The 12,045-nt window shown below is 47.3% G+C and overlaps 1 protein-coding gene across 1 annotated transcript; it reads right to left on the bottom strand.

Annotated features, from left to right (window-relative positions):
- Positions 1-2,591: 2,591 nt before the first annotated feature.
- On the bottom strand, positions 2,592-8,193 carry LOC119095152 (glutamate receptor). Its single transcript, XM_037218033.1, has 2 exons — positions 8,027-8,193; positions 2,592-4,505 (listed from the first exon to the last, which is right to left on the bottom strand). The coding sequence occupies exon 2, from the start codon at positions 4,494-4,496 to the stop codon at positions 2,592-2,594; it is 1,905 nt and encodes a 634-aa protein (XP_037073928.1). The 5' UTR covers positions 4,497-4,505; positions 8,027-8,193.
- Between the last annotated feature and the right edge of the window lie 3,852 nt (positions 8,194-12,045).

Here is a 12,045-nt window from a genome sequence, read left to right as displayed (position 1 = left end):
ACCAAAATTGAAAGTCATATCTTGATTCAAAATCTGTGTGGGCGATGAGTGAAATTATTCAACGTAAGCGATGAGTTTCAACTGGGTCGAATCAAAAAATTTGGACGGCTTTGAGTCGTCAGCTGAACCGAATCCACAACTTGTGAACCGGTCCCGAGCCGATGAAAAAACTTGGGTCGAACACAAATTTGCTTAGGCCACAATACTCTAATCCTCACCCTGTGAGGATTAGGATTGGAGTCCTCTTCCGTAGAGTCCGAAGCGATCCCTCTTAGGTTCTCTGAGAACAGAATCTGAGCATCCCCCTTAGGTTCCTCGACATGTCCTGCCATTGCACCCAAATTGTTAGCCTATTCTTTATTTGTTATTATTATTTATAATTGTTAGCCTAACTTCTTTACTTCAGACTCCTTACAACTCCTTTCAAATTGTTCTTTCACAAACGACGGTTTGACGTAGCTGGGATTAAATTCATTCGCGTGTAATCGTAAGGCGCCAACACTACGAAAGATTGTAGAAGGGCAAATTTCTGGATATTTTGTGGATATCAGAAGTGGTCCGAAGATGTGCTGTGCTGATTCGCTGAAACCTATGCTAAACCTTTGCCTAGAATACACATTTTATGGATTTTTTCACCTTTTGTATACGATGTACATCTCACAAAAACACTGCTCTTCCCTTCATTGTGTCTTTAAGGAGGCTGCGCAGGTTCGGCAAGCAGAATGAATCCCAATACACGGCGAGCTTACACACGTGATGAATTATGAGCTGGAGGGTCCTGATGACGTCATTTGATGTTGCCACTTAAAAAAGGTCAGTCTCAGCGGAGTTTTGCTGCTTTGTTCTGGGCTGAAAATAGTGACGTACCAGGGAGTGGAATAGTCTTTTATTGACTTTCACTGCGAGAGAAGCCGTGGGAGAATTGGCTGAAATCAGGTGCAGTGCATAAGAACCAAAGTTTGAGGTCAGTGACATTGCTTGCCTATTCCACTTGGGGCTGGGGACTAGAGCCCCGCTCTCAGCTTGGGTTAAAATCCCCAACTCTGAAGAGAAAGTTTGCAAAATTCAGGGAGAAACCTATATGTTGATACAAGTTAGGGAGTATGTTTAGTCTGCTTTTATGAAATAGGCCCCGAACACTTCGTTTTTGAGGCTGCACCCCTGCATGATTGGAACTTTTGTTACGGGTGGTTAGGAGACTGTTACCTGTACTGTACTGGGCCGCTTTCGTTGCTCATGATTAAGGCACGAACAAACTTCCGGTACGAAGGAATGTAAGACGTTTGCGAAGGCTTTTCAGGTTATATTTCTAATGACACAGCTGTTGTAGCAATTTTAGGCTAGAACACAACATTTCTAAAGATGCATATTGCGAAGTAACATTACCTATTTTAGACGGACTAGCGGGCAATGCTTTCATTGGGAGGTATGATGCAAAATCTCTTCACTGACGGTTTTCGAACCTTCTAAACACCCGTTGCCAATGCCTGACTCAGAAGCAACAAAGTAGTAACTACAATATTCTGCCCGCGCTCCCTGCCTATAAGCATCTGGTACTTCCAGAGCCTGCTACCTTGACATGATCCACTATGAATTCTCCTGAATTGAATGATCATCAAACCTCCGCCTTGCCCCTCACAGTACCGACGTTGACAAATGTGAAAGCGTATAGTGAGTGTCATGTCTAAGGAGTATCAGGGCAATCTATTCCAAATCCACGCGATCGATGTCCGCATTGAGCCATTCGGCTGACGCTCAGCAGCTCCCTACCTTTTACATCGAAACTGAAACCGAAAACCGAAAGTACACCGAAGTACACGAAAGTACAAGAAAACCGTACACCGAAGGTATCTTTCAGTGTACTTTCGGCCGCATACGTGCACGCGTCTTAGGATGAGCGTGACAAATATAGCTTTTTTGCATATCGCTGAATTCCATAACGATCGGTGCAAATGTGTTCATGGATTTTCGGCATAATACGACTGATGTCTACTTCCCAGGGATTTCGGGGTGGCGCGAACTTTCTTCCAAGATCTTGAGTGGCACATGTTGCATCAGCTGTGCATGGGGCATGCTGTATCAGTGATGATGGATGCATGATGGCGCGTATCAATGAACCGGCAATGTGTCATTGGCTGATATGACTGTCATAACCTATTGCCATAGAAATGAAGTCGCCAGTTACATTGCTTATATGCACCCATTATTTCTACCTGAGCAACCGAGGACGAGGTGGCAATAGTTGCAAAATATATATACTGATTAAAATGGCAAAAATGTGTCATGTCGCAATTACGAAAAATCACGAAATAACACAGACGAGCGCATTTGTCCAACCTGTCGTAACGTTTCCAGCTTGCTTGCAACGTAATCTACTCTAGGACAAGCATATCATAAGCTCAATTTTCCCCGCCGTGTGATACAATCTTCTCAGGGTGGAGAGAGCTGTCTCATTTGAAACGTCATTCATAAACCATTTACGAAAAAAGCGAAGACGTGCTCTCCTATCTTCGGCTGTCTGCATAGCGGATCTGCGTCCAGATATGTTTGCTCACGGTCTAAATCCGCCAACACCAGCCACCTACCCCCATTCACGAGCAGGCTCTTTCCTCCTCGGCGTCCCTTCTGCTTGAACTCACCACCCTGGCCCAAACATTGCCGCGCTTTTTGCGTCGCTGCCCCACCCAGACCATCTCTAGGGTCAAGCAGGCGGTGGCCAGCGCTATTCCCGTCACCAGCAGCAGGAAGGCCCCTGTCAGGTCCTTCAAGCGGAGGCTCTTCTTAGCGACTGCGACGGTCGCTTCGTCGGCACCGGCGTCCCGCATCCAGAACTCCACGAGGCCGGCCTGCAGGAGGCGGCGCACGGCCTCATCCAGAGCTCCCCTGAAGCAGGCGCCTCGTCGGACTGGCCACGCGAGACCCGTGGCGAAGAAACGCGCGCGCGAGATGTAGTAGCGGTGGCGGTCGGGCCGCGCCGCCACCGCCTGGCGGAGCATGGCCAGCTCTTCGAGGTAGGCGGTGTTGGGCTCGAGACGGAGCTCGGTCAGGCTCTCTTCCAGCGGGAAGTAGGAGAGCTTCGGCGGGATCCGGCCAAGCACCGATGCGCTGCCGCTGAAGCTCTCCAGATACTCGGTGACGGCGACGTGCTGTATGCTGAGGACGCGGTGCTCCGAGAGAGCCAGCTGCGTGAGGCTGTCCAGCGGCGGCGGGAACAGCGACACCGACAGCTGCGACGTCAGCAGCGTCTGGTAGCAGATGGTCATTGTCAGGCAGAACGCCCACCAGGAGACGACGACCAGGCGACAGGCGGCGGCGCGCGGCCGCAGGCTCACCGCCTGGTTCACCATCGCCCCCCACAGGAAGGCGGATGCCTCCCGCAGGCGAAGCCGCCACGACCGGCCGGCCAGCATGCCGGGTAGCAGTGGCAGCGCGACCAGTGCCGTCACCAGCACCAACAGCAGCAGCAGCCAGGTGGCGCTATCGAACGGCACAGCGATCACCAGCCAGCGCGGCAGCGGGGCAGGTCGAAGCATGAAGAACGACACTGGCTCCACCAGGAACGGGTACGTGAAGTCGACCACCTCGCTGCGCTCCAGCGTCACCGAGATGTCGCCGACGGCCAGGTCCGCCTCGCCCCGCACAATCATCCCGATCACGCCCGTCCACGAGCCGTTGTCCAGGCGCACGCCGAAGAGGCCGTCCGTCGTTTGCGGATGCACCATGGAGTAGCTGAAGCCGTAGTGGCCGGCGACTGCCGCCAGCATCGTGGGCTCGACGCCGACGATGCTCGACTGGTTTCGCGGGTCGGCGAGGTAGGCGAGGTGGGTGTCGGCAAGCGCGGTGGATGTGACGAGGAGATGCTGGCCGCGGAGGACCACGCGGTTCGGCCGGTGCAGGTCATCGCTGTTCCGCCGTCGCCGCGAGTCGTACAGCAGGGTCGGAGCCATGCGCTGGCGGACGCAGTCGATGTGAAAGCCGAAGACCATGACGTGGTCGCCGTCGGGCTGGAACATCACGACGGAGATGGTTTGCGCGTGGTCATAGTTGACCAGCCTGACGCCGGCCGACTCGTCAACCTGCCGCATCGTCTCCACCACCACCAGCCGGCCACAACGACTGCCCCATTTGTCGAGAAACGCTTCCGGGTCCTCCGGCCTCAGCAGCTGCCACTCGGCGTCCGCCAGCCAGAAGATGCACACCTTGAGCACGCTGTGATGACGCACCCGTGCTCCATCAATCGATCCCGCCGCTTCCAGCGTCTCCACGGATCTCGCCCCCTTGTTCAGCTCCGACCATAGAGCCTCCGGCACCGTCCCGCGACTGTGGACGACAACGACGTCCTGGAGGTGGGACATGCGGCCGAGGACGGCCGCTACCACCTGGCTGTGAGCCCAGGCCTTCACCTGCGGCCACTGACCGGAGCTCGTTCCTGACACGCTGGTGAGGAGCAGCCACGGCACGAGAAGTCGGGCCGCTGCTTGAGGTGATGCGTTCATCCTCCCGACCTGCCGGTCAGAGCTCGAATGACGGCTCGTCGAATTCATGCATAGTCTGTGGTCCACTCCGAGGGTCGGCTGCTCGTCTAGGAGCGACAATGTCTTCAAATTAATCGTCATTGTTCGGGTCATTGGGCCATTTGGGTCATTGCACCGAGCACGCGTTGTCCGTTATGCTGTTATCAGAATCGACCACTGGTAATATGGTTGCGGCAGACGCGCTATGTTCGCGCTTAATCGCTGTCTTGTACACATTGGTCTGATGCTGTCTACGTGATGTACTGCAATCAGTAATCAGCTGAGCAAATGCGCAATTAAATACTAGCTAGTTTCCCTCTATTCGATGGTATGAATAGCCGTCTGAGCAATTACGCCATCGCAAACAGCAAAGCTAACAATGTCTTTTCATTTTCATTATGAACGCAACTTTGAATGAATGCCCCTTTGGCATGCCTGATCAAGTAGTAACGGAGCTTCCTTCGTCAAAGTGAACTTCAAATGACAATCAGGTTTTATGAGGTAGCTGTGACATCTGCTAGATCAGACTAGCTCCGAAATATATTGATTACGAAGTCAACTCTGTAATGTTAGCTCTGACTATTCGAATCTCCTCTGATTAACAAGCGCTAGATGCTCGTTAATCAGGGCGAGGAAAATAATCATTGATCAAACCTAATATAATGAGCCATTGCCGTGATTGGATGTCCGTGGGCAGTTGACGTACAAATCAACGCCTAAAGAAAAACAGCGAGAACAAAGGCGCTGCGTAGTTGAGGATTACACCTCCTGCTCCATAATCCCTTCAAAACCTTAGTCAAAGTGCTCACCCAAAGTAGTGCTAGGTATCTAACGCGGGTCAGATTAAAGGACTCAATCGTAAACACAGTTCGGCTGCTTATTTTTGCGGTGGCCAACCAATTGGGCTAAAACGTGCTGGCCTCATGGAAAGCTTTATAATTTACAACTTGTGTTTAGGTTTTTCGGCAAAGCTCCGTTTATGCCATCTGAGGTAAGGCAAAACATGTTACGATAAGGCCTGGACTTACTTTAACATATTTTGCTCAGTTTTGATATTCAGAGGATATCAGAAAATGACCGCTAACTTAATGCACGATCACATTACCAGGTACCACTGACCTAGTCTCAAGTCAGGGCCAACAAATTTGCATGTATGCTATTCAAGCTGAACCCTTTGCACAGTATCAATAATCTGTCCTTGCCGTGCCATGCGATCTGTGTTTGGTTAATGCATAATAGACAACTAATTTATATTTACGGCAAATATAGCCTTTTTCCGAACTCTACCACAAAACATGTCACTGTGGATCATTCGAGATCACTGAGGCCTTCTGAACATGGCCATGGCGTTGACAACCTTTTTGGCCCTAAATACCAGCTTTCCCGAAATCTCTCTCAAAGCTCACCAATGTGATTCAAAGGAGCCACTTCGAACACAGAAATCTCATTGGAATCTGTCTACACTACTGCGAAAGCAATAACTCTTTTTTGTTTGACTCTTTGCGAAGTGTGTGTTAGTTGGAATTCTTATTACACTGATTCGCCAAAATCCTCTTGCAATAAATGGTGTGAGAGCTTGACAATCTCCATTCCAGGGAAGAAATATACAACTAGGAGACCATTCTCACGAATTCAGCAAAAAATTGCACTATGGCTTTGATTTCTCCACTTTGATGTTAAGCATAGTGAGTCTGTTCGAAGACTGTTTTGGCTTTGGAGAGCATTGTGTACTTTGATACTGATCTTATCAAAGGTTGTGTTTGAGGGCAGGTACATACCAGCGAAAGCACTTTGGAAAGTACCTTGGAAAGCATTGTGTGCTTTGATACTGGTCTTATCAAAGGTTGTGTTAAAGGGCAGGTGCATACCAGCGACACATCAGGTGGTTTAGTAGCGCACATGTTTCACTAACACACTTCTTGTCAAATGTTTGCGCCGCACGCTGTAGTGATTACAAACGTCCAAGTCTACTGACAACATTCATACCAATCAACTCACAAATGTAACATATGCCCACTATCGCAATCATGATGGATAGGATCATGCGATTTGAATGACGTTATTGGGTTCTACTGCGCCACAAAATGTTTCCGTCCTGAGTGCATCAGCTTTACCTCAGTTTAACTCACACACTGTCCACTCTAACCATCGTTATCAGTTCACCGTTAACCCACTGTTCACTCATGGTATACCAAAACATCGTTTCCTGAACGGAGTAAAATCAACATTCTGCTATTATGTGCATTTTGGTGTTGCCAGTGCGCAATGTCAGAATGCCACATTACATAAGCAATTGTGCTGACCGATTATCAGTTTAGTCGCATTTGTGGAAGCTTAAAATTGTGCAAACGTTCACCGTTTACAGTATTGCACTTAACATACGACAGCCGGTTTTCCCAAGATATTGCATGGTAGTTATAAAATAATACCTTCATCTCATGCTAAAATATCTTGTCAAACACGGTAGTCAGAGGTTATCATTCAGCATCAAAATCAAGCACTGATGATCTCCAAGCAGTAAAAGAACGCAATGCTTTTTTCGGTATGCTTTACGTGTTATTGGAACCAATCAGATCTTCATTGGTATTTTATCCTGTGTTTTTGTTGAGCTCTGCTTGTGAAAAACTGGAGTGGCTCAGCCAAAATAATTAAGAATAGCAAACCTTCTGCAACATAAGTGAAGAAATTCAACACATAACTTTACTGTGCTTTTGCCATCATCACACGCCTAAAGGTGTGTTGCTGAATTTAATAACCGGGATCATTTTCCCATTTTTTTTCTTTCGCTTTGCTAGTACAGTATGTTGTATAGCTATGGTAAATTTTGGAAGCCATTTTTAGGTGTGCAGTGGTGACTAAGAGCACAGCATGATATTGTGAACTCCTTCACTCACGATTAATTGTTTTTGTTCTGAATTATTTTAGCTGGACCCTTCCAGTTTTACACATGAAGAGGCCAACAACAAAAAATAGGGTAGAAGCATCATTGAAAGTTTTTAATTATGCCTGTCTCAAAGGCTTTGTGCGTTAGGTGTTGCCGAAAATGTCTCTGTTAGGAGCCAACTGCAAATTGGAATAGGGTATATGTGACATCTCTGCCACATGGGACTAGCTCATGAACATTTTAAACGCGATGTTGACGTCACAACAATCAATATTGGCAATGCAAGTTTGCCCCTGATGAAACAGTCCTGATTGTTGTCCATGAAATCGAAGGAAATGTTCATTGGCCACACTTAACGTGGTGAACAGCTGCACAAGCTAGTTCAATGACTATTTTAATGTTATTGGTCAAGTTCCAACGAACTTCCGTCCATATGTAGGGGAACGAAACATTTTTAACAGCGTTAGTCACTGATTCCTGATTCGCAGCTTTTGCAACGCGGAGTGCCAGGGGGTCGATACAACCTCCTGCTCTTTTGAAACTAAGAGAGGTAGCGCCTCTCAGAACATGCACTCATTTAAAAGGTGTGATGCAGGAAGGTCAGCTCATAGTTCAGCTGACGGCTGACCTTTGGTTGGCTCCGTGTTTAAGGCAGTTTTATCAGCGTTTGTTTTTACCATGGCATTGTTAGTTGCGTTTAACTCTGTGCAAAAATGAATTTTAGCTCAGTTGGACATGACGTTATTTATTAAAATTGAGACCGGTTTTGAAAACTAAAGACGATGATTTTTGTGAAATTAGACGGAAAAGCTGCTACTTTTTAGCTTGGGAAGACCAATTAAAATTTACTTAGAAAACGTGCCGTCGCTGCAAAGCCACTTCGTTTCTAAGATAGGTCATTTGTGATATGTTCAAGCCCACGAGGGGTGGCCAACATGGAAACGGTGGAACTGCGCAGCCAACTTAAAGTAAACGGCCAAGAACAGCTAAGGCCGGCGTTCAGGTGGCGGCGGCGTCGGTGCGATGACAACGTCGCCAGGTCAGGAGGAGGGCGGCGCCGAGCAGGGCGGCGGCGGGCAGCAGCAGCAGCAGCAGGCGCGACTCCGCCATGTCTCGGCCAGCGGTCAGCAACTATAGCCTACTGACAGCACACCCATCAACGGCGTCAAAAAATGTGTGGATTATGCAAACGGTTGCGCAGCGGTCGCGCGATCAGGAGGCCGGGGGTGAGTGGGGCGGAACCTGGTCGGGACAAGGTCTGACAATCCCACAGTGACGTCACCACCGTGATGCCCCAGGGCATTCACGCTTCGAAAGCCATAACCATGGGGGTTTCGCAATAATCGTTTTCGAGTACTTCTAAACCGTTATTTCCCACAAAATGAGCCTCGAGACTTTGTTGGCATGTTTTCTAGCCATGCCTGGTATTAAACCAGCTGTGCCTGGAAACATTTTCCAACACCAGTCCATATCACTGCACAATGTGTGTCATCACATTACACCTCCAATAAGGGTGACTTTCACAAAAATTTAGTATCATTCTCGCCCTAATCGTCACGTAACGTTTCGGAAGTGCCGTCGACATACAGTTACTTCAAACCGTCCACACGTATGAACAGACGGTCAGCTCGGTGGAATGGAAATACTCGAGTGTGCAGCCTATGGAAAAGCGACGGCGCTGGTATTCACTACTGTGAGAGGCACCAGGAATTATCCTGGCCGGGTGGCCGGGAAGACAGATGCAATCTGATTCCGCATGATGTCGAGCACAGCAATGCCTGGATGACTTTTGAGCGTATGGATGAACTCGGAACTCAAACTTTCCAACAAATGTTGACGGTGGAAATGCCTGGTTTTGGACTGTTCCTTCTGCGCACTGCCATATCAAAACCAACCATTTGTTTGCTTGCAATATTGGGCCGATGCAACGACGTACTCATAATTCACAGCAGTGGTTTTCACGATTGATTAATGCACTGATGAGCCTGTTAACACTTTTTAAATGTTTCTAGAAAGTTCTAGGAAGTTTAATATATTAAACACAGTGACAAGGAAAAGCTCGTTTCCATACGATTTCATTAACATGCAATAGGCAAACCACCTGAATTAAACTACGAAGAAGCTTGTTACACTAAACGGGACCCTTTATAGATATTTAATCAGCTCATACCTTTAGTTCGCCCCACTTATAGAAAAGAGTAGCAGGGTGGCGTCGTTCAAAACAATACAAAATGAAAATAAGATGACAGTTGTAGCTGGCAAGCCGATTCAGCCAGCTCTACAGGACATGATAAATTTCGGAAGCAGGGTAAGTAATTCATTCTTTATCCAATACTGATATCTGCGGCTAGCCATTTTACAACAATGTGAAATATCGCCTAGGTGAAGAACAGCAACAATGTTAACTGGTAATATTTTGGAGTTACAAACAGCTGTTGTGCTATGACATAGAGCTATTCTAGGAGTGCTCTGGAACTGTCAGTTGATTGAGGACAAAAACATAAAGACGTCAGGTCAACAAGCAGCCACAAGGGCCAATCGAGATTGGCTTACCCCAGGTCCCGCACACATCCTCGACACTAAAAATAAATATGCAAACTATAAATGGTATGCGTTTATTTTTTCCAGAGACTGATGGGTCCTACCATTCTGAGCTAGGTACTTCGGAGAAGACTAGCAAAACGAACTGAATTTAGCTATTGAATACCCACGAAGACAGGTGTGGCAACACGACTGGAATGATTACCCATCGTTAACTTACGTACAGCGAAACCAGCCTAGTGCAGATTTGAAGTTTGCTTACCATACAACCAATCACTGAATCCGAGAGCAGTAACTGGTACATGAATTTGAAGTCGTAATGACTTGAGTGATATCGCACGACACGAATACTTGAGTGCTTGGGGTTGTGGCCGAAAACGTTAAGACCATTGATGCTCGTACGATTTTTCTGCAATACACTTTCTCACTTTCTGGTGACAAAACACATTGAAACTACCTGGAATATGTAGAATGTTTTGTGTCGACAGCATGAAAACTTGTGCTGTGTCTTTTGATGGTTATGGAGTACAAAAGAATGCGAAAATTCGAACTCAGGAATATGGCTTCAGCGATGCGTAAAGAATATGGGCTCCATAGACTTAACAACAAAGTGATAATAGATGCTGCGCACCGCCGACATGTGAATAATCGTGCGTTCGGGCCGAGAATACGAAGGATTACGCGGCAGCTGGCATCGGTGGCAAACCTTCCAAGAAATTTTGTCATCTCGTATATGTCGAACTTTGACATTCATCTTAGTTTGGTCACGCCAGAATGCAACCAAATGTGTCGGTGGAACGTGCAGGTTCGTTTGAAAGAGAATTTGCCAGATTTTCTCGGTGTTTTACAAAGGTATTGAGAGCATAGTGGATTTCCAATGGCATGTACAACCTTTCCTCGCATAAGGAAATTTATCCTTCCTTTGCAATTCATTGGCAAGGAATTACATGGAAGTTTTAAGCATGTGCGCTCGCAGGCTAGTGAGAAAGAACACCGACGCTCGGCGTTGTAGTCTTCATGGGCTACTCGTCGCCGGTTTTGCAGCTAACACCCGCTGGCGGTTAACGGGTGAGCAAGAACAGCCGCGCACCGGAAAGTGATGCTTTTGAACGCTTTATGAATTCAACTCGTAACCGTGTTATGTATCCCGGAGAGCGGATAATGCAGATAACTAATGATAATATCCCATGCAGATAACCATATGACCGTCTTTGTGCAGGGTATTTAATGATGCGCAATACATATTACTAGGGGACATGGCAAATGGAACTGGCTGAAAAAAACAATAAAATACTCACCGCTCAGCTGTGGTTCCGTCGCAAGACTTCTCAGTTTTGGCGGGAGCCCGGGGCGGCTCTGCGTCCGCTGTCGCTGATCCTTAAGCCGAAAATTCCGCAGAAATCTTGAGCATGAAATAAAAAGCGCAAGCTCTAAACCATGGTCAAGAAGCTAGTTTCAATAGAAACCACAGAAAGTTTTGGGGAAAGTACGATTGAACACACGATTTGACAGCCCGCCTGTAAGACAGCGTGCTTGCAAAGCACGAAACTCTTAGTTCTTCGCCTAATGTAAATGGCTACCTTTTTAATTCGCCTGAACCAGTTGGATGTGTTGTTGAATATTGTAAATATAAACCGAAAAATATACACGCGTTAGAAAACATGAACCATACCATAAATTCAACGTACTTCTTCTCAAACAACAGGGACACAGCAAGGGGCCGGACCTCTGTTTCAGCTCCAGATTTTTCATTTTGCACTACAAATGATAGGAAGTTACCGAAAAAGTAAGAAAAAATTGGTGAAACGTTCTCATCGAGCCCCGGATTACGACCAAAATCAAGGCAGCGACTTTGCTCCAAAACATAGTAATATGAGTAACTGGACGTAACTTGGTACACCGGCTGAACTGCCGAGACTGGTAGTTTGCAGTCCGCTTTAGAACCGCCGTGCGATGCTTGGTGTCGCTTATTAAAAACGTGACAATAATAGCTTCATGTGATTTTTTCCTAACATTCTCAAAACGTTGCATGAACTTCAACAAGACTAAACTGTGAACTACATCTGATTTAGCTTATCTTCAGGCTTAATATTCAGGCTCACTGCG

Source organism: Pollicipes pollicipes, unplaced genomic scaffold, assembly GCF_011947565.3.
Source record: "Pollicipes pollicipes isolate AB1234 unplaced genomic scaffold, Ppol_2.1 Scaffold_4219;HRSCAF=4965_pilon_pilon_pilon, whole genome shotgun sequence".
In the NCBI taxonomy this organism is placed as follows: Eukaryota; Metazoa; Arthropoda; class Thecostraca; order Pollicipedomorpha; family Pollicipedidae; genus Pollicipes; species Pollicipes pollicipes.
This window is presented reverse-complemented; position numbering and strand designations above follow the sequence as displayed.